Source organism: Gallus gallus, chromosome 11 (assembly GCF_016699485.2).
Source record: "Gallus gallus isolate bGalGal1 chromosome 11, bGalGal1.mat.broiler.GRCg7b, whole genome shotgun sequence".
NCBI classification, from domain to species: Eukaryota; Metazoa; Chordata; class Aves; order Galliformes; family Phasianidae; genus Gallus; species Gallus gallus.
The window spans coordinates 1,078,420-1,100,190 of record NC_052542.1 but is presented as its reverse complement, the minus strand read 5'-3'; the positions used below and the strand labels follow the sequence as shown (position 1 = coordinate 1,100,190).

At 56.7% G+C, this 21,771-nt stretch overlaps 4 protein-coding genes across 11 annotated transcripts; 3 read left to right on the top strand and 1 right to left on the bottom strand.

Annotated features, from left to right (window-relative positions):
* Positions 1-1,534: 1,534 nt before the first annotated feature.
* Positions 1,535-15,217, bottom strand: LOC415664 (uncharacterized oxidoreductase-like). Of its 4 annotated transcripts, none has more exons than XM_046899408.1 (6): positions 5,770-15,217; positions 3,421-3,472; positions 2,655-2,842; positions 2,301-2,459; positions 1,915-2,025; positions 1,535-1,809 (listed from the first exon to the last, which is right to left on the bottom strand). In XM_046899408.1, exons 1-6 carry the CDS (start codon positions 5,773-5,775, stop codon positions 1,696-1,698), a joined length of 630 nt encoding a protein of 209 aa, XP_046755364.1. In that variant the 5' UTR covers positions 5,776-15,217; the 3' UTR covers positions 1,535-1,695.
* On the top strand, positions 7,724-8,299 carry LOC112533303 (C-factor-like; the record flags this gene model as incomplete). The annotated part of the gene is made up of 2 exons (XM_025154383.3): positions 7,724-7,864; positions 8,186-8,299. Coding segments are annotated over 2 exons (255 nt in total), but the record flags the coding sequence as incomplete, so codon positions are not given.
* On the top strand, positions 9,372-11,607 carry LOC101747680 (C-factor-like). Its single transcript, NM_001318838.2, has 6 exons — positions 9,372-9,546; positions 9,839-9,890; positions 10,059-10,246; positions 10,613-10,771; positions 10,963-11,082; positions 11,407-11,607. The coding sequence occupies exons 1-6, from the start codon at positions 9,400-9,402 to the stop codon at positions 11,518-11,520; spliced, it is 780 nt and encodes a 259-aa protein (NP_001305767.2). The 5' UTR covers positions 9,372-9,399; the 3' UTR covers positions 11,521-11,607.
* On the top strand, positions 14,691-21,020 carry LOC415662 (C-factor-like). 5 transcript variants are annotated; one of them, NM_001318843.2, is made up of 6 exons: positions 14,691-14,870; positions 15,162-15,213; positions 15,382-15,569; positions 16,212-16,370; positions 16,516-16,635; positions 20,807-21,020. In NM_001318843.2, the coding sequence occupies exons 1-6, from the start codon at positions 14,724-14,726 to the stop codon at positions 20,918-20,920; spliced, it is 780 nt and encodes a 259-aa protein (NP_001305772.2). In that variant the 5' UTR covers positions 14,691-14,723; the 3' UTR covers positions 20,921-21,020. The 5 variants fall into 5 exon arrangements, with proteins under 5 accessions (NP_001305772.2, XP_040562974.1, XP_025009922.2 ...); XM_040707040.2 differs by lacking the exon at positions 20,807-21,020 and adding an exon at positions 16,957-17,170; XM_040707039.2 differs by lacking the exons at positions 14,691-14,870; positions 15,162-15,213; positions 15,382-15,569; positions 16,212-16,370; positions 16,516-16,635 and adding exons at positions 18,530-18,709; positions 19,002-19,053; positions 19,222-19,409; positions 20,062-20,220; positions 20,366-20,485.
* The last annotated feature ends 751 nt before the right edge of the window (positions 21,021-21,771 follow it).

Here is a 21,771-nt window from a genome sequence, read left to right as displayed (position 1 = left end):
TCTCCCACAGCCTCTATGGCAGTGTCCTCACCCACTGCTCACAGCAGCAGCAGGAAAGGGCAGGCGTGGAAGGAGGAGAATGCTGGAAGAACGAAGAAATCAAAGAGAGCCAGCAATCTGTCCCCTGGTGAGCAGAGAGGCAATGGGTGCGACCCGGCTCTGTCAGGGCGAGCAGGGGGAGCGCGGGGCTCTGACACAGCCCAGAGCTGGGAGATAAGGCTGACACAAAGGGCAAAGCCAGCGAAAGGGAGTGAGCAAGGCAGGAAACATCGGGCTGGAGAGGAAGTGTGGAGATAATCAGCTGCATGAGCACAAACACCCGGAACTTGTGCAAAGGAAGAGCCAGCACCGCTTGGCAAAAGCACTGGAGCGGGGAGACCTCAGCCCTCACCCAGCCTTCCTGAGCGTACGGTACAGAGGGACCCCCTCTCCACCCAGGGATGCTCCCAGCACCCCTCAGCTTTGTAGGGGCAGCTTGCTTCTCTTCTCAGCCTGCCTGGGAACCCCAGGAAGGAGGGATAAGCTCGCAAGCTCTGGCAGCTCTCCCACCCGCAGCCATGGGAAGCTGGCCCAGGCTGGGACACGGCTGCAGGTGCTCCCCGCTGTCCCTTTTCCCGTCCTCTCCCAAGGCTGGGCTGCTAAATGTCACTGGCTTGGGAGCACCCGGAGCTGAAAATACTCACTGCTGTGACTCAGTGGGCTGCTGGGCAGGGCAGGCTGGGGCCAGGGCTTGTTGGAGGTCTCTAAGGCACAGCAGGGCCGAGCCACGGTCCCAGCAAGGCCATCTGTCCCACTGCTCAGCCAGATTGCAGAAGGGAGCCTGGGCAATGGAGATTGGTTGGGAAATGGGGGGCTCAGGGGAAAGCTCTGGGATTTCATCTCCTATGAGACAGGTTGCTCTGCTCTCCTGGTTTTGAAGGAGCCTCTGGCTGCTTTTCCCCATAGTCCCCCAAGGGGCAGATCCTTCCAGAAGGGGAAGGTATGGGTGGAAAAGCTTTTAAAACTGGGAAAACCCACCTCTGGGGGCTGTTACCACCTCCTGAGCAAAATCACACAGTCCAGGGCTGCTCAACCCAATTAAGAAGCCCTGCCTGCTGCAGAAGCCCACTTATTGCTGCTCTCAGCCTCTCCATCCAGAAGTGTCATTTCCACGCTGCGCTCCCTTTGGGATTGGATTTCCCATACCTAAGGGTACTGTGCCCAGTTACACCTCCGTAATGGGAATGGCCAGCTGCTTGGGAACACCAAACCGGGCTGTGGCACTGCTGGACATCTCAGCCCCAGTGCTGCTCACACAGACACTGCATCCAGCACAAAGGCCCACCAGGAGATCTGCAGCAGAGAGACTCTGGTGTTGGGCAGAAGAATGGCAGAGAGCGGGCACACTGAGCGGGGCTTTGGGCTGCTGAAACACCCAGTGCGATGAGCCTTCTCCTCAGACAGACTGCTCTAATGGCAGGTTATTTTGTACAGAGAGCAGCTTTGGGCCAGGGCAGGAACGGTCTCTGTGAGAGCACTGCAGCTGGGAAAAGCATTAACTGACCATCGTGTTTATTAGCCATTCAGATGCAGGGATCATGGCCTGCCCTGCACAGTCAGTGGCAGAGTCCTGGGTAGGTTACTTGCATGCCACACCGTGATGAGCATCCTGGGGACTCAGGGTACCCCTGGCACTGTGTGGTCCCTCAAATGGGCTCACCATGGAATTGTTTTGCCTTTCCAATTGAGCAACATCCCGCTGTGCTTCTCAGAGAGGATGGGCAGCACCGACAGCAGCCCCTGCACACTCGTGTCCACTGTCAGGTCGGCCTGCAAATGGCATCAGTGAGGAGCAGGGCTGAGACTCACCAGCACCCATCCCATGTGCACCATGCAGAGAGGCCCGTGACCTGCAGAAGCTCAGCCTGCACCCACCTCCTGGGTGCCCATGTCAGTTTTCACCCAGCCGGGGTGAAGTGCCACGCAGAGGATCCCAGCCTTGCCGTAGGTTAGAGCCTGGCACCTGGTGAGCATGTTGAGGGCAGCCTGGGGGAGGAAGGAAGCATTAGAATGTGCCACGCACCAACCTCCAACCCCACGTCTGCCTCAAGGTGAGGAGAAAAAACAATGCCAGGAGATGGTGAACAACACAAATATCCCCTAGGTGGGCATGGACTGCGCACGGAGGTGCCCAGAGAACTTGGATGGTGACCAACACATTTACATTCCTCCATCCCATAAGCTCAGGTGCTGCCCTAAGACCAGGCCTGGCAAGGGCCAGCTCTGACTCCCAGCCAGCTCCCGAGCCCCCACCTCCCTACCTTGCTGCAGCGGTAGGAGATGACCGGCTTGAAATAGGACTCAGGAGTTCTCTCGATGGACCCCAAGAGGGTGGAGATGTTGATGATGGCTGCCTTGTTGCAACTCAGTCCTTCTTCCCTGCTGTCCTGGGCAGCCTTCTTCAAGAGGGGCAGGAACGCCTGGGGACAAGCAGCCTGGTGGGTGCCCATGCCCCACGCTGGTCTACCTGCTGCTGTCCAGCAGGGGCAGGAAGCCGAGAGAGAGGCTGTGAGCACCAGCTAGCACCATCCTCCCCTTCAGAAAGCCTTATGGGGCCTTCACGGTGACCAGAGAGGCACACGGCTGAGGCCACAAGGAACAGAAGGCAGAGTTACCTGGGCCATCAGCAGCGGTCCCACCGCGTTGGTCTTGTATGCCCGTATCATCTCTTCAGAGTCCACCGTCTCCAGTGACACGGGGGTAAAGATGCCGGCGTTGTTTATCAGCAGGTTCAGCCCGGCGCCGTTCAGCTTCCCCTCCACAATCTTTGCAGCACTGACAATCGCTGAGGGATTGGCAACATCTGCAAGTGGCACAGAACGGGCTTCGGTCCCATTGCCCCCGGGGCAGAAGGGTGCTTAGATTTGATCCTGAACGCTGAACACCCTCGTAATCTCTGGGGCTGGGGTCCACCCGAGGGGCTTGGGGGGGAGGCGTGGGTTAAGCTCCCCAGAGCAGCCCGGCATCCCAACCTGTGCTGTCTCTTCCCCTTGTGGGCACCAGAGGGTGCTGTGCAACCAGCCCAGAGCAGCCTGGCACCCAAAATCTCCGCGGTGCACGGGGTGCCCTGCAGACAACCCCATGGTGGCAAAGCGCCGCTGCGACGTTCCTGGGGGGAGGACAGATCCCAGAGAGACAGCCCGTGGTTGGTCTCCAGAAGATCCCCATCCTGTGGCCACGGGGAGTGGGATGCTGCGGCTGTGGGAGAGGTGTGGGATGAGGCAGGGATGGAGGAATTGGGCCTTGGGTGGCAGCAGCACTTGAAGGCAAATGTTGGGATGTGGAGCCAAAGGCAGAGCCTGCGGCCAGGGATGGGAGGAGAAATGGGGCCAGCGTGGTTGGTGGCACAAAGGTATCAGCCAACAGCCAGGGCACACCTACCCAGCTTCACCAGCACCAGGTTTGGGTGTTTGGATGCCAGATCTCTCAGCTCCTGTGAAAAGAAGCACAGAAACGATCAGCAGGAGGTGGCTGTGATGCCAAGAGCAATGCCAGGGCGCCCGTGGTCATCCACTCTGAAGTCTGGGGAGGACTTATCCGGATGCAGACAGCACAGTTACGAGTCCTGGATGCTCTGGGTGCCACATCTCACCTGCCCAACTGAAATGAAGCCTTCTGCTCTGAGCTTTCCTTAACTCCAATGGGTCGTAGGCAACAAGATCACACTCCGTGTGCCCGAATTCATTGCAACCTCTCACAGAGACGCCCACAGAGGATGCTACAGGGGAAGAAACTGTTCCCAGTACCCAACCTGAGCCTCTTCTGGTGCAAGGGAAGGCCATTACCACCACCACATCCCACCACCGTGGCCTGGGGGAGGCACTGACCCCAGCCGTCACCATCAGCTGTGCGCCCCTACGTTACCCTGGGCACGGGGAGTGCTGCCAAATCCTTCTCAGCAGCTTGTGATGGCCAGGGTGCGTTTCCCCCCCTGCTGCCCGGCTCCCCTCCAGCCTCCTCTCACCCCAACGTCTGAGCAGTGACAGCATTAACATGGTTCCTCCCCAAAACAACACGTGTCTGCTCCACGTTCCACCCAAACCAGGGCGGTACGCGGGCTGTATTCAGACACCACTTGCCCTCAGCACAGCTCAGCGGCCCCACGCCCCCATCACCGAGGCCCTGCGGCCTTCCTGCCGCCCTCACCTCCGCCGCCCCGCAGCCGCAGGCCCGCAGCCCACCCTCCGCAGCCCCCACCCGCACGCTGACCTTCCCCCGCGGCCCCTCGGGGTCCCGGCACGTCGCAAAGACGTGGGTGGGGGGCTGAGGCCCCCCAAGCAGCTGCCTGACCAACTCCAGCCCGATGCCGCGGTTGGAGCCGGTGAGCAGCACGCAGCGGGCCCGCACAGCCGCCATGTCCCCCGCCGGCCTGGCACCTCCCTCTGGGGCCCAGCGCAGCGCTTCGGCCCTGTGTGCACGGGGGGAGGGAGGGGGGTGTCGTTGTGGTGCTGTTTTTTTGTTCCTTTTTTACACAAACACTGAACTAAAACACCGCTGGCACAAGTAAGCAGGACAGAAAATCGATCATGAGTAGTAAAAAGAGCCCTGAGATAAAGCATCACCCCAAGCAGCTCTTGTTGAATGCTCTGTGTGCTGCTTGCTCCTTACGGGGCTTGGAAACAGGGCATGAGTGACTGTCAGGAATTCCGTTAGCTAAGTGTTGTGAGCACTGCAAAGAGAAAGGCAACGGGGAAAGGAAAAAGGAGAAAAGGGAGGAGAGGAAGAATAAAGGAAGAAAAGGGAGAAAGGCAAAAGAGGAAAGAAGGAAGAAAGAAATGAAGAAGGAAGAAAGTGGGAAAGAAAGGAAAGAAGTGGGAAGGAAAGAAAGAAAATGAGGAGAGGAGAGGAGAGGAGAGGAGAGGAGAGGAGAGGAGAGGAGAGGAGAGGAGAGGAGAGGAGAGGAGAGGAGAGGAGAGGAGAGGAGAGGAGAGGAGAGGAGAGGAGAGGAGAGGAGAGGAGAGGAGAGGAGAGGAGAGGAGAGGAGAGGAGAGGAGAGGAGAGGAGAGGAGAGGAGAGGAGAGGAGAGGAGAGGAGAGGAGAGGAGAGGAGAGAAGAGAAGAGAAGAGAAGAGAAGAGAAGAGAAGAGAAGAGAAGAGAAGAGAAGAGAAGAGAAGAGAAGAGAAGAGAAGAGAAGAGAAGAGAAGAGAAGAGAAGAGAAGAGAAGAGAAGAGAAGAGAAGAGAAGAGAAGAGAAGAGAAGAGAAGAGAAGAGAAGAGAAGAGAAGAGAAGAGAAGAGAAGAGAAGAGAAAGCCTCAGTAGCATCCTGCAGCCTGGTAAAGCATTGTTCTACAGCCAAACTTCAGAGTACTTGAATGTAGAAATATGAGTATGTTTTCAAATGCTGTGCTTTTATCTGTAACCTTTACCTTCTATGAGGTCAGTGTTGTGAGTGTGCACGTGGTGATAGCAGGTATGATTACAACACCTGGCATACTCAAGGTGTGGGAAGACTTGCAAAGCAATCAAAGAGATGATTGCTGCAAATAAAGCAATGAGAGCTGTATCAGAAGCTTTAGAGCCCACAGACCTTTCCTGGTTTGAAAAGGCAGTGAGCGTGGCATAGCAGCTACAAATCTGCACCGTCATTATGTTATACTGCTACTTTACTGATGTGAAAGCACATCTCCTTGGGATTTTATTCACTAAAGACAGCAGGGCTGCCTTTCCCCTTGCCCCAGACCTCCGAATCTCCAAGCAAGTATTTTACCTTGTGTCTTCCCATGGGCCTACCTGCATGGAGGAGCCTTGCAGATCTACCACAGAGTGTTCCAGTGTGGTCAGCTAATTAAACACGACTTCCTTCCAACTCAGGATGTCCTGTGATTCTGTGTCCTAAGGTCTGCCTTGCGTACACAACCACATCTTCCATGCTGGATTCCAGGAGCCCAAGCGCTTCTCTTCTCCCATCCATCTACTCAAGCTTCATCCCATCAGAAGCTGGTTGCGCCCCTTTGCCATACTAAAAGCAGCACTGAAAGAAGACTGGCTCCTCTGTGCTCCTCCCCATAGGAGCCAGAAGAGTTACCTGACGCTGCTCCACCTCCATTTCCTGAGCCCTGCTTGAGTGCAAGGGAGTGAAAGTGCTTTCTGCATTTTGGGCCCTGCTTGGCCTCGTGGTCAGCTCCCATCAGCATCCATCCTGGCTCCATCGAAACCTCCACGTCTGCTTTTTCCAATGAGACAGTTTGAGACCTTCAGAAATGCTTTGCTTACAAGAAGCTCTTGGCTCAGGAACTCTGCTCTGAACCAGAAAATCCACTATGAGGTTCAAAAAGGAACACGTTCGTAGTCTCCCTCTGGATCCCTGCACAAACCCATCAAATGTGGTGCCAGTACTACTCTGCAGCCAAGAAACAAAATGAGTCACAGAGAGCTGATAAGACTTGCCCAGCTTCACCATTCAGGCAGTGGCAAGCCCCGAGCCACCCCTTGATTAGCTGTTCATTCATTGCTGTCGTTTCATTCTTTAGTAAGTGATTAATAGGTGAAGACAGGAGCCTGTTTAGCCTTGAACACGTTGTAAATCCATGAATCTGGATAAAAGGCAGCACTTTTACTGCTGCTTACACGGTGGATTAAACACGGTAAAGATAACTGTGCCATGCCCCTGTTTCTCAGCCTAACAACAAACACCATATTTCCCAAGATTGGTATAGAGCCTTTGTAATTGCCCTTTGTGCAAACAGCTGGCTGGGTGTGAACAGAACCGAGCTTTCAGCCACTAATAGCGTGGAAAGGGAAATCAGGTCCTGACTCCTTACAGCAGGATAAGGCAGAAACTGCCCATGTGAGACCGGGGGAGGCAGCGCTTGTGGCAAAACTCCATAGCCAGCCCAGCAAGGAGGGTCCTTGTCTTCTACAAATGACATATATCAGCTAGTGGAGTGCTGGTCTGTGGCCACGAAAAGACAGCGAGAAGAGAGAAAAGGCCATGGAAAAGAATTATCTGGGTGCAGAAAGGCAGTCCCGCAGTTCGGGAGCTGTGCTGAGGCAGAGAGAACAAACAGCACTCAATGAGAGATCAGCCTCAGCCAGAGCTCATATGGGGACAGACAGCTGGGAGACTCAGAGGTCCCAAGTGGCGATGAGCACAGAGCAACACTGCACCAAGAAGCTGAGAGTATGGCCTTAGCTGACAGGCACAGCAGGAACAGATCACAGCGTGCTGCTGCAGAAAGTGGTGTGGGGCCGCAAGGAGGGCATTGTCATGAAATGAAAGGGACAGACAGCAGAAAGGAGAGGGTAAATGTGCGCTCACCCAGACTGCTTTACGCATGGGTATGATGTGCAATGCCCATCTGGCTTGTGGTGCTGGTGGAGAAGCTCAGTGGAAGTCCAGCAGACCCATGGGGCATCATGTGTCCTCCCCACTTTCTGCTTCCACCCTCCTCAGCCAGCACAGCTTCTGCAGGTCAGGGCTGCTGCTGGCTCTCGATTTAGGGGGTCAGGCGTCACCAGACAGCCAGTTTGCTGTAAAAACAGTAAACTGATTTTTTTTAGAAAAGGTGGTTCTAAACCAAGAACTGTGTCCCAGGCAGTTCAGAGAATTCGAGAGACTGCAAACAGAGACAATGGTTTGTGCAAGCCCTGTGGGGCTGAGCAGAAAGCTCACTGTGCTACAGGAAGCATTTGGGCACCAAGCAAAAGTGAGCTGGAGCAGAGCGTTGCTTCGATCCCCACCTGATCCCCGTGCTGTCTCCCACAGGCTGCTCAGAACATGCTCACCAGGTGCCAGTCCATGGGGTACCGGGAACACGGCATCCTCTGCGTCGCTCTCCATCCCGGATGGGTGCAAACAGACATGGGGAACGTGGCCGGATGCACGGTAGGGGCTTCCCTGTGTTGGGTGCATCCACAGCCTGTGCTGGTTTCCCATGGGGGGCTGCTGTCTCCCGGAGCCCTGCACCAAGACCCCCTCAGGGGCCCTGCTCCGTCAGCACCGTGGCAGCTCTCCCTGCCCGGGGACCCCTGCGCAGCGCCAGCCCTGGCTCTGGCAGCCCCACCGCCCGGCTTCCCAGCTCTCACCCTCTGCCCAGGGCTCTGCTTCCCCCTCGGCGGAGCCGCTGCCTTCCTGCAGCCAGGCTCCAGGGCACAGCCTGGGCAGCCCTTGGGCACACACGCCCGTGTTTCTCCCTCTGCCCTGCAGCCCCCGCTGACGGTGGACGCGAGCGTAGGAGGGATGCTGAAGGTGCTCTCCAACCTCTCCGAGAAGGACAGCGGGGCCTTCCTGGACTGGGAAGGGAACGTTGTGGCCTGGTGAGCTGCTGGCCCGGCCTCGTGCCTGGATCCTGGCAGTGGCCCCAGTGCTGCTGCCCGACCTCTGCTTCCCCCTCAGTAAACCCATATTTGAGAACAGCAGAGCTGCTTACTCTGTCTGTGAGCACAGCCGTCTCTGTTGCAGCTGTGAGTCCACAGAGTTGCATCACACATAGGCACACCAGAGTATAAATATGCAGAGAGAGTAGATAAGAGATTTAACCAGAGAAATGAGAAAATCGAACAGAGGTCAGTGGAAATAGAACAGAGCCCTAGAAATGTTTTACTTGGAAGGAACACTTAAATGTCATCCTATCCAACTCTCCTGCAACAATCGGGCACATCCACAGCTCCATCAGGCACTCGGAGCCCGTCCAGCCTGACCTTAGCAGTCTGCAGGGATGGGGCATCCATCACCACTTTGGGCAGTCCATGCCAGTGCTGCACTGCCCAGTCTTAATCTCCCCTCTTTTTGTTTGAAACCATTTCCCCTCATCCTATCACAACAGACCCTGCTAAATAGTCTGCAGAAAGTGCCATAGGGAGATCCATCTCATCTCACTGTCTCCGTGGCTGATTTCTCCAATCTGTGTCTTGACATATTTGGGTCCCTGGCTTCTCTATTTGGCCTCAATTTCCCATTTTCGAGCTGCCCTATAAGGTACACTTGATGGAAAAAGCTATCTCACTCACACACACCCGCACTCAGGAGTATAAGACCCAGTTGGGTTCACACGAACATGTCCCTTCTTTTTAGGTCCAGTCTGTGTCGCTGCACATTCTTTCTGGCTACTTCACTTTCTTCATAATTATTTGGCACTGGAAAATGGCCTTGACCAGAAAGCCCTGAAGGAGCACACGCTCACCTTCCACACAACTTAAAGGAGAATTTGACTTCAAAAATCGAGCTGATTTGTGCCCTTTGCAATGTTAGCTCTCAGCCAAGAGCTGTGTCCCAGAGAGTTCAAAGAATTTGGGAGATGGTAAACAGAGACAAGGGTTTGTGCAAGCCTTGGGGGGGGGGGCTGTCTGCCCAGCATGCTATAAGAAGCATGTCGGAACCGAACAAACAACACGAGCTGGAGCAGAGGCAGGAGAAGCAATATGGGAGAGCTGCGTGTCCGCTCCGTTCTGGTGACTGGGGCCAACAGGGGCATCGGCCTGGGTCTTGTCCAGCACCTGCTGGCATTGCCAAACCCACCTGAGTGGGTCTTTGCAACCTGCCGGGACCCCAAGGGACAGCGAGCACAGGTGAGGCTGGGCTGGGACGGAGCTGAGGTGGGGGACAGCAGGGCTGCTGAGGGGGACGGGATGTGTGAAGGTCTCCAGCAGGGAGCTGCAGCCCCGCACCTCAGGCACAGGACAGGCAAGGTGGGATGGCCATGGGACCGGCTTTGCATGGGGTGCCCGGGGCTCCTTGGGGTCAGGCTGGGAGCTCCTCCTTCTGCCTGGCACCGGGTGCCCCAGGGCTGCAGGCAAAGGGCTGGCGTCGGCTGTGCAGACCAGAGCGTGACACGAGGCTCACATCAGCTGTCTTCTACAGGAGCTGCAGAAATTGGCCTCCAAGCACCCCAACCTGGTCATCGTCCCGCTCGGTACGTGACGCAGCCGCACCCCAAAGGGTGAGGGTCCCTCAGCCGGGCTCCCTGCTGTGCCAGCGCTGCATCCTCCCCCATCCCTGGTGCAGGGCTCTGTCCCAGCACTGTGCCTGCTGGCACACACCGAGGGCAGCGGGCACTCACCTCCCCACCTCGCCTCTGCAGAAGTCACCGATCCCGCCAGCATCAAGGCGGCCGCAGCCAGCGTCGGGGAGCGCCTCAAGGGCTCGGGGCTGAACCTCCTCATCAACAATGCTGGTGTTCTGAATGCGAACACACTTGAAACTGAGACACTGAAGGACATGCTCCACGTGTACACCACCAACACCATCGCACCCCTGCTGCTCAGCCAGGTAATGCCCTCACCCACAGCTCCAGGAACGTCCCTGTCCTGTGGCCTTGATGCCTTCAGCGGAGGAGGGAAGGAGATGGTGGGACAGGGCTCACTGATGGGTGGCTGAGTGCTGGCAGGGACTGACCACGGCGGTCGTTGGGTGTCCCTCCTTGGAAATCCTCCAGAGTCACCTGGATGTGGTCTTGGGCAATGGGCTCTTGGTGGCTCTGCTTGGGTAGGGGAGGTTGCGCCAAATGATCGACAGAGATATCTATCAACCACAACTGTCCTCTGATTCTGTGGTCCTGATGTGAGCTCCTGCAGAAGGAAACGTGCCCTTCCAATGAGCCTCCTCTGTGCATGCCTCTCCTTCCCCTCCCCACAGGCGTTCCTGCCCCTGCTGAAGAAGGCAGCCCAGGAGAGCCCGGGCTCGCGGATGAGCTGCAGCAAGGCAGCCATCGTCAACATGTCCAGCACTGCTGGTTCAATCAAAGAAGTCTTTTTATGGGAATCTGCACAATGTATTTCTTATCGCTGCAGCAAGGTTTGTGACATGCTGGACATTAGCCCAACATTCTAACATTCGTTACTCTGCAAATGACTGCATGAGCCCCCTGGTGTCATCTCTGACAGTCTCTGCATCTCTCTCTACTGTAACTGAGCTCCTGACACTCACCTCGTCCTTCACAGAACATTCCCTTGATCCCCACCTGATCCCCGTGCTGTCTCCCACAGGCTGCTCAGAACATGCTCACCAGGTGCCAGTCCATGGGGTACCGGGAACACGGCATCCTCTGCGTCGCTCTCCATCCCGGATGGGTGCAAACAGACATGGGAAAAGCAGTTGGAGACAAGGTAGGGGCTTCCCTGTGTTGGGTGCATCCACAGCCTGTGCTGGTTTCCCATGGGGGGGGGCTGCTGTCTCCCGGAGCCCTGCACCAAGACCCCCTCAGGGGCCCTGCTCCGTCAGCACCATGGCAGCTCTCCCTGCCCGGGGACCCCTGCGCAGCGCCAGCCCTGGCTCTGGCAGCCCCACCGCCCGGCTTCCCAGCTCTCACCCTCTGCCCAGGGCTCTGCTTCCCCCTCGGCGGAGCCGCTGCCTTCCTGCAGCCAGGCTCCAGGGCACAGCCTGGGCAGCCCTTGGGCACACACGCCCGTGTTTCTCCCTCTGCCCTGCAGCCCCCGCTGACGGTGGACGCGAGCGTAGGAGGGATGCTGAAGGTGCTCTCCAACCTCTCCGAGAAGGACAGCGGGGCCTTCCTGGACTGGGAAGGGAACGTTGTGGCCTGGTGAGCTGCTGGCCCGGCCTCGTGCCTGGATCCTGGCAGTGGCCCCAGTGCTGCTGCCCGACCTCTGCTTCCTCCTCAATAAACTCATATCTGAGCACAGCAATGCTCTTGGCTCCATCTCTGACCACCACAGGCTCTGATCCATGCTTTGTGCCTGTGGAGCGCAGTCCCTTCCCAGGGGTCTCCCACTCCTCATTGGTATGCATCAGCACCCACTGCTCCCGGACACAGCTACTGTAAGGTTTCCCCACAAGAGACAAATGTCACTTCTGGAATGTCCTTTCAGGGAGTGAAGGGTAGTGGGATCAGAGCCTGCCTCCAAGGATGTGGCCCCCCTGGGGCTGGAAGTGCCAGGATCTGTCCAACACAGCCTCCTCATCCGGACCCAAGTGGTCAGGGACACAAAGCAGAGAGCAGTCAGTTTCCCATTGGAGTCCAGGGGCCGCGTCTCACTCCCTGTCACCACCTTACAACTCAGGGGTCTGGGTACCCTCCGAACAACTGGTCTTTCTAAGAAGGACTGAAGCAGAAGAGGCATGAAGCACATCAGTCTCATCCCCATCCGGGCCCCAGGCACAGGTAAGCTGGAGTTGGACAGAGACGGGCATTTTAAGCCAATAGCCTTGGTGAAAGGCAGCGCCTTTACCATTGCTTACACGGTAAACATAATGTGACAGTGATACTTGTGACATGCCCCTGTTCCTCAGCCTGACAAACAAAAGGATATTTCCCAAGATTTCTGTAGTGACTCTGTAATTGCCCTTTGTGCAAATATCCAGATAAGTGTGAACACTGAGCTTTCGGCCACTCAGGGCTTGGAAGGTGCAGTCATGGCCCAACTCCTTACAGCGCGCTAAGATAGAAAGCACCTGTGTGTGAAGTATGGCTGTCAGAGGGCCAATGGGACAGGATACACCAGTGGGCCTTTCAGCACAAGGAAAAATACTGCTTTGTTCATCTTCAAGTTCAGAGCCTGCAAGAATGTCTCACCCTTCCACGGCCGAGCCTTGGGGACAGCAGCACTTGTGACACGGCTCCGCTGCCACCCCAGCAAGGCTGACTCTTCTCCTCTGGGTGTGTTCATGCCAGGCTGGACTATGAGCCCTGCTATAGGAATGCTTGTTTAGGACTTTATGGTCAATAATCCAGCATGAGGCCCCAGTGCAAAGTCAACAGTATGCCATTACAGCTCTCAAACAATGGAAAGGTTCATGACCAACATGACACAGCAGAAACAGGAGAGATGAAGGAGCTGGTTTTGGTTTTATCTGGTTCTGAGGCACCCTGGGCTTTTCTATCACACTGCAGGTGATGAAGCAGAAAAGGAAAACCACGGAAGACTACTCGGTGAAAGGGCGGTGCATTCTTCTGCCAACGGCATGGATCTGCCTGTGGTGGTCTGTGGCCACGAAAGGACAGCGAGAAGAGAGAAAAGGCCATGGAAAAGAATTATCTGGGTGCAGAAAGGCAGTCCCGCAGTTCGGGAGCTGTGCTGAGGCAGAGAGAACAAACAGCACTCAGTGAGAGATCAGCCTCAGCCAGAGCTCATATGGGGACAGACAGCTGGGAGACTCAGAGGTCCCAAGTGGCGATGAGCACAGAGCAACACTGCACCAAGAAGCTGAGAGTATGGCCTTAGCTGACAGGCACAGCAGGAACAGATCACAACAGAAAGTGGTGTCGGGCTGCAAGAAGGGCATTGTCATGAAATGAAAGGGACAGACAGTAGAAAGGAGAGGGTAAATGTGCCGTCTTGGTCACAGCGTCCTCCTAAGGGACTGAAACGTGAGTGCTTAACACGCTGATATTGTGCCTGTATGCAAAGTCTTATGAAGAGCAGCAGCAGCAGAACCTAACAAATAAGTTAGCAGGGAAGATGTGCCCCCGGGTCCAGAAGTGGAAACACTTCTGCCTGATGGCAAACATTGAGTGCCATTCTTGTGCCAGACAGGAGGCTGATTTGTGTGCAGTTCTGACATCTGAGCTGGGCTTTGTCTCCTGCTGAGATGCAGTGGTAGGGTGTGCAAAATTCATCTCTCTCACAGACGTGTGCATGGAAATGGTGTTTCAACACCACGAGAGCGTAAGCTTTAGAAAGTTTTATTTAAAATTATTTCTAACAGTTCTGGCTACTAACTGATCACCACCAGTGAGGCATTTATCAGCAGTGGGATCCACATCTAGATGAGGAGCACGTTGATTTGACAAAACCCACTGATCCGTCCTGTTCTGAATTAAGAAGTACTGTGACAGCACAAGGCAGGGCATGGGGGGAGCCTGGTGACAGCAGGCGAGGAGAAGAAGACACAACCCCTCCTGCAGCTGGGCCATCATGCCTCAAGTCAGCTGCCCAAATGTGGACACTGGTACATGGTAGGTGGGAAAAGAGTGAGTCAGGCAGGACTACCAGCTCTGGTGGCACCTCAGTGATCTTAAGACCGGCCTGACATGCAGAGGGGTGACTGGGATGTACTCCTGGGCACAGCAGGGCTTTGGAGCAGTTCAGACAGCGTGGCTGGGGTGAAGATGCTCCGGTTGACTCTCCTGCCAAGACAACACAATGGGAGAAGCCAACAGGTATGCACTGTCCATGGCTTCAGCACTGCTCATCTACCCATCAGCCTGTGCCAGTGGCTTTGGACTCAGTGCTCCAAAGCACGAGCCTGCCAAGGCAAACATCAGTGATAGGACATTTGCATGGAAGAAAGGAGAGCAGAGAACACCAACTTGTGGCCACCTGAGGCACAGTCTGACTAGGAAAGGGAAATGGGGAAATGAGATCACCCAGACTGCTTTACACATGGGTATGATGTGCAATGCCCATCTGACTTGTGGTGCTAGTGGAGAAGCTCAGTGGAAGTCCAGCAGACCCATGGGGCATCATGTGTCCTCCCCACTTTCTGCTTCCACCCTCCTCAGCCAGCACAGCTTCTGCAGGCCAGGGCTGCTGCTGGCTCTCGATTTAGGGGGTCAGGCATCACCAGACAACCAGTTTGTAATTAAAAAAGCAAAGTCACTTTTGCCCTTTAGAAAGGCTGGCTCCCAGCCAGGTGCTATGTCCTGGACAATTCAGTGCAGGAGGGATTGTACCCATAGCCAAGGCTTTGCACAAGCCCAGTGTAGGCGTGGTGGAAGTTCAGCATGCTATAAGAAACATTCGGGCACTGAGCAAACAACACAAGCTGGAGCAGAGGCAGGAGAAGCAATATGGGAGAGCTGCGTGTCCGCTCTGCACTGGTGACTGGGGCCAACCGAGGGATCGGCCTGGGCTTTGTCCAGCACCTGCTGGCATTGCCAAACCCACCTGAGTGGGTCTTTGCAGGCTGCCGGGACCCCAAGGGACAGCGAGCACAGGTGAGGCTGGGCTGGGACAGAGCTGAGGTGGGGGACAGCAGGGCTGGTGAGGGGGACGGGATGTGTGAAGGTTTCCAAAAGAGGGCTGAAGGTCCTAGCCCTGAACATAGGAGAACTGGAGTGGGACATCTGTGGAAGGATGTCTATGTGGGATACAGGAGCTCTTGAGGGACAGGCTGAGAGCTGCTACTACTGTCAGACACCATGTGTCCCAGGGTTGGAGGCAAATTGCTGGTGTCTGCCATGCTGATCGGGACACGGCATATGCCTCACATCAGCTGTCTTCTACAGGAGCTGCAGAAATTGGCCTCCAAGCACCCCAACCTGGTCATCGTCCCGCTCGGTACGTGACGCAGCCGCACCCCAAAGGGTGAAGGTCCCTCAGCCGGGCTCCCTGCTGTGCCAGCGCTGCATCCTCCCCCATCCCTGGTGCAGGGCTCTGTCCCAGCACTGTGCCTGCTGGCACACACCGAGGGCAGCGGGCACTCACCTCCCCACCTCGCCTCTGCAGAAGTCACCGATCCCGCCAGCATCAAGGCGGCCGCAGCCAGCGTCGGGGAGCGCCTCAAGGGCTCGGGGCTGAACCTCCTCATCAACAACGCTGGAATTGTGAGGGCAAACCGGCTTGAGAATGAAACACTGAAGGATATGTCTGAGGTGTACACCACCAACACCATTGCGCCTCTCCTCCTGGGCCAGGTAATGCGCTCAACCACAGCTCCAGGAACGTCCCTCTACCGCAGCCCTGAGGTCTTCAGTGGAGGAAGGAAGGGGCCCGTTGAACAGGGCCCTTCTCCACTCTCTGCTTGCTGTCTTCCTCCCCTGCTGTTGGGTCCTTCACACTTCAAGGTCTCTTGCTGTCAGAGGCAGGTGCTCAAATCAGTCCTGGAAGGGCTGAGCACAGAGTGCCCTTTCATGAATGAGACATGTCAGTAGACTGAACAATTTGGCACTTTGGAGTCTGAGGCCTCTGACTCTGAAATGATAAGAGTGCAGAGGTACGAGCCCATGCCAGGGAGCAGAGTATCATGATCTGAGCCAGGGGAAAAAGAATTTGCCCCCTGCCTTTGTTTTGAGCACCGGTGGGTGGCTGAGTCCTTACTGTGGCTGGATGTAGACATTGTCCTTCCTTGGAGATGCCCAAAAGTCACCTGGACGTAGACTTGGGCAATGGGCTCTTGGTGGCTCTGTTTGGGTAGGGGAGGTTGCACCAGATGATCGACAGAGATATCTGCCAACAACTGTTCTCTGATTCTGCTGCTCTGATATGACCCACTATGGAAGGAAACGTGCCTTCCAACGAGCCTCCTCTGTGCATGCCTCTCCTTCCACTCCCCACAGGCGTTCCTGCCCCTGCTGAAGAAGGCAGCCCAGGAGAGCCCGGGCTCGGGGATGAGCTGCAGCAAGGCGGCCATCGTCAACATTTCCAGTAATGGGGGTTCGATCAAAGAAGTCTATTTATGGGAAGGCATACAAGCAGCCTGTTACCGCTGCAGCAAGGTAAGTACTGTGCTGAGCGTGAATCAACATTCTCCTCTTCACCAATGACTTCATGAGCCATCCAGTATCATCTCCAGCAGTCCACACACCTCTCCCTCAGCACATTGCCCCAATTCCCACCTGATCCCCGTGCTGTCTCCCACAGGCTGCTCTGAACATGCTCACCAGGTGCCAGTCCATGGGGTACCGGGAACACGGCATCTTCTCTGTAGCTCTCCATCCCGGATGGGTGCAAACAGACTTGGGATGCGAAGGAGGAGCCATGGTAGGGGCTTCCCTGTGTTGGGTGCATCCACAGCCTGTGCTGGTTTCCCATGGGGGGCTGCTGTCTCCCGGAGCCCTGCACCAAGACCCCCTCAGGGGCCCTGTTCCGTCAGCACCGTGGCAGCTCTCCCTGCCCGGGGACCCCTGCGCAGCGCCAGCCCTGGCTCTGGCAGCCCCACCGCCCGGCTTCCCAGCTCTCACCCTCTGCCCAGGGCTCTGCTTCCCCCTCGGCGGAGCCGCTGCCTTCCTGCAGCCAGGCTCCAGGGCACAGCCTGGGCAGCCCTTGGGCACACACGCCCGTGTTTCTCCCTCTGCCCTGCAGCCCCCGCTGACGGTGGACGCGAGCGTAGGAGGGATGCTGAAGGTGCTCTCCAACCTCTCCGAGAAGGACAGCGGGGCCTTCCTGGACTGGGAAGGGAACGCTGTGGCCTGGTGAGCTGCTGGCCCGGCCTCGTGCCTGGATCCTGGCAGTGGCCCCAGTGCTTCTGCCCGACTTCTGCTTCCCCCTCAATAAACCCATGTCACAGAACAGCAAAGCTGTCTATTCTGGAAATGTCCACTGCAGGAGGGAAAATGATTGGGGCCACCGCCCATCTCTGACGAGGTGGAATTACCGGGGCTGGGAACATCAAGGGCGAATTGGCTGTGCAGAATCTCTCCAGGAACTGTTCCCCACGGGACACCACATAGATTGGGCACAGATTGAGACAGAGTTGGAGTACCGGGCACTGCACAGCCACAGATGGAGCAGAGAATGGGAAGATGCTGCTGCTCGCGTCCATTGGTAGTCAGGGGTAATAAGGGGTGGCTCAGCTGGCATCACCACGGCACTCCTTTCGCTTCCCAGTCGGGGGTGGCATCCGAGGTCTCCTGTGTCAGGCTGCCCATCACCACCAAAAAGCCCTACACGCTGCTGGGTGCATGTGGGCCAATGAGGAACGTTTTTTCGGGCAGAAAGGCTCTGGAGGTGGGTGATGGGGCTTTGCCCTGAAGAAAACAGTGGCATGGCCCTCACTTGTATTCTGAGTGCTCACCACTGCAGGTCCGGACAGCATCCCTGTATTTTCCTCAGGTGACACGTCCCCGTTTCCATGCTACATGCATGTCCTTCTTTTCCCTCAGTCTGATCAGCAGGTCCTTGCCCAGTCATGTTGGTTTTCTGCCTCCTCTGCTCTCAAGGTCTTTCTAAGAGATGTAAGGTCTCCTGCAACGTCCTGTAGCTTCCTTGCCACACCTCCTGAGCACCACGAGGGTCCTTGCACCACACACCCTCCTATTGACTCCTATTGAGCCTGCTGAAAATGGCAGCTCTGCTTTCTCACTGGCCCACCCAGCAGTGCCACAGGGAGGCATGTCTCACGTCACGGTCTCTTTGATTGCTTTCTCCATTCTGTGCCGTGGCAGATTTGGGTTCCTGGCTTCCCCATTCGCCTCACTTTCCAGTTAGCAAGGTGCTCCATGAAACACACCTGATGGACTGACTTCTCTCGCCCTCTCACACGCCTTCAACCATCTGTGCCATTAACCAGGTTGGGTTCACATGAACGCATGTGAGCCTACACATTTTAAGGGCACATTTTAGGTTTGTGTTTCTGCACTTTCTTTATGGCTGCCTCGTTTTCTCCATATCCTGTGTGCGACAGGAAAAAGGGTCGGGACCAGGTGCCGTTTGACCAGATACACACTCAGCATCCACACACCTTACCAGCAGAGTTTGAATTAAAAAAGCAACGTCATTTTTGCCACCAGTGAGGCTGGCTCCCAGCCAGGAGCAGTGTCCATGTCATTTCAAAGAACTGCAGAGATTATACAGAGAACCACAGGTTTGCACAAGCCCGGTGTGGGTGGGGTGGAAGTTCAGCATGATATAAGAAACATTCGGGCACGGAGCAAACAATGTGAGCTGGAGCAGAGGAAGAAGAAGCAATATGGGAGAGCTGCGTGTCCGCTCCGTTCTGGTGACTGGGGCCAACCGAGGGATCGGCCTGGGCTTTGTCCAGCACCTGCTGGCATTGCCAAACCCACCTGAGTGGGTCTTTGCAACCTGCCGGGACCCCAAGGGACAGCGAGCACAGGTGAGGCTGGGCTGGGACGGAGCTGAGGTGGGGGACAGCAGGGCTGGTGCAGGAGAGGGGATGTGTGAAGGTCTCCAGCAGGGAGCTGCAGCCCCGCACCTCAGGCACAGGACAGGCAAGGTGGGATGGCCATGGGACCGGCTTTGCATGGGGTGCCCGGGGCTCCTTGGGGTCAGGCTGGGAGCTCCTCCTTCTGCCTGGCACCGGGTGCCCCAGGGCTGCAGGCAAAGGGCTGGCGTCGGCTGTGCAGACCAGAGGGTGACACGAGGCTCACATCAGCTGTCTTCTACAGGAGCTGCAGAAATTGGCCTCCAAGCACCCCAACCTGGTCATCGTCCCGCTCGGTACGTGACGCAGCCGCACCCCAAAGGGTGAAGGTCCCTCAGCCGGGCTCCCTGCTGTGCCAGCGCTGCATCCTCCCCCATCCCTGGTGCAGGGCTCTGTCCCAGCACTGTGCCTGCTGGCACACACCGAGGGCAGCGGGCACTCACCTCCCCACCTCGCCTCTGCAGAAGTCACCGATCCCGCCAGCATCAAGGCGGCCGCAGCCAGCGTCGGGGAGCGCCTCAAGGGCTCGGGGCTGAACCTCCTCATCAACAACGCTGGAATTGTGAGGGAAAACACAATTGACAACGAAACACTGAAGGATATGGCTGAGGTGTACACGACCAACACCATTGCGCCTCTCCTGCTGGGCCAGGTAATGCACTCACCCACAGCTCCAGGAATATCCCTGTACTGCAGCCCTGAGGTCTTCAATGGAGGAAGGAAGGGGCCCGTTGAACAGGGCCCTCCTCCACTCTCTGCCTGCTGTCTTCCTCCCCTGCTGTTGGGTCCTTCACACCTCAAGTCCCACTCAGATCTCTTGCTGTCAGAGGCAGGTGCTCAAATCCGTCCTGGAAGGGCTGAGCACAGAGTGCCCTTTCATGGTTGGGACCAGGAGGCAGGATGAAGAATTTGGCACTTTGCAGCTTGAGGCCACAAGATAAGATAAGAGTGCAGAGGTACGGGCCCATGCCAGGGAGCAGAGTATCATGATCTGAGCCAGGGGAACAAGAATTTGCCCTCTGCCTTTGTTTTGAGCACTGCTGGGTGGCTGAGCATTGGCACAGGCGGATTGCTGATACTGTCCAGTGTCCTCCTTGGAGATGCCAAAAGTCACCTGGACGTGGTCTTGGGCAATGGGCTCTTGGTGGCTCTGCTTGGGTAGGGGAGGTTGCACCAGATGATCGACAGAGATATCTGCCAACAACTGTTCTCTGATTCTGCTGCTCTGATATGACCCACTATGGAAGGAAAAGTGCCTTCCAATGAGCCTCCTCTGTGCATGCCTTTCCTTCCACTCCCCACAGGCGTTCCTGCCCCTGCTGAAGAAGGCAGCCCAGGGGAGCCCGGGCTCGGGGATGAGCTGCAGCAAGGCGGCCATCGTCAACATTTCCAGCATTGGGGGTTCGATCAAAGAAATGTATATATGGGAAACCATACAAGCTGTCTGTTACCGCTGCAGCAAGGTATGCACCATGCTGAGCCTGAATCAACATTCTCCTCTTCACCAATGACTTCATGAGCCATCCAGTATTATCTCCAGCAGTCCACACACCTCTCTCGCAGAACATTGCCCCAATTCCCACCTGATCCCCGTGCTGTCTCCCACAGGCTGCCCTGAACATGCTCACCAGGTGCCAGTCCATGGGGTACCGGGAACACGGCATCCTCTGCGTCGCTCTCCATCCCGGATGGGTGCAAACAGACATGGGGAACGTGGCCGGATGCACGGTAGGGGCTTCCCTGTGTTGGGTGCATCCACAGCCTGTGCTGGTTTCCCATGGGGGGCTGCTGTCTCCCCGAGCCCTGCACCAAGACCCCCTCAGGGGCCCTGCTCCGTCAGCACCGTGGCAGCTCTCCCTGCCCGGGGACCCCTGCGCAGCGCCAGCCCTGGCTCTGGCAGCCCCACTGCCCGGCTTCCCAGCTCTCACCCTCTGCCCAGGGCTCTGCTTCCCCCTCGGCGGAGCCGCTGCCTTCCTGCAGCCAGGCTCCAGGGCACAGCCTGGGCAGCCCTTGGGCACACACGCCCGTGTTTCTCCCTCTGCCCTGCAGCCCCCGCTGACGGTGGACGCGAGCGTAGGAGGGATGCTGAAGGTGCTCTCCAACCTCTCCGAGAAGGACAGCGGGGCCTTCCTGGACTGGGAAGGGAACGTTGTGGCCTGGTGAGCTGCTGGCCCGGCCTCGTGCCTGGATCCTGGCAGTGGCCCCAGTGCTGCTGCCCGACTTCTGCTTCCTCCTCAATAAACCCATGTCACAGAACAGCAAAGCTGTCTATTCTGGAAATGTCCACTGCAGGAGGGAAAATGATTGGGGCCACCGCCCATCTCTGACGAGGTGGAATTACCGGGGCTGGGAACATCAAGGGCGAATTGGCTGTGCAGAATCTCTCCAGGAACTGTTCCCCACGGGACACCACATAGATTGGGCACAGACTGAGACAGAGTTGGAGTACCGGGCACTGCACAGCCACAGATGGAGCAGAGAATGGGAAGATGCTGCTGCTCGCGTCCATTGGTAGTCAGGGGTGATAAGGGGTGGCTCAGCTGGCATCACCACGGCACTCCTTTCGCTTCCCAGTTGAGGGTGGCATCTGAGGTCTCCTGTGTCAGGCTGCCCAACACCACCAAAAAGCCCTACACGCTGCTGGGTGCATGTGGGCCAATGAGGAACGTTTTCCGGGCAGAAAGGCTCTGGAGGTGGGTGATGGGGCTTTGCCCTGAAGAAAACAGTGGCATGGCCCTCACTTGTATTCTGAGTGCTCACCACTGCAGGTCCGGACAGCATCCCTGTATTTTCCTCAGGTGACACGTCCCCGTTTCCATGCTACATGCATGTCCTTCTTTTCCCTCAGTCTGATCAGCAGGTCCTTGCCCAGTCACGTCAGTTTCCTGCCTCCTCTGCTCTCAAGGTCTTTCTAAGAGATGTAAGGTCTCCTGCAACGTCCTGTAGTTTCCTTGCCACACCTCCGGAGCACCACGAGGGTCCTTGCACCACACACCCTCCTATTGACTCCTACT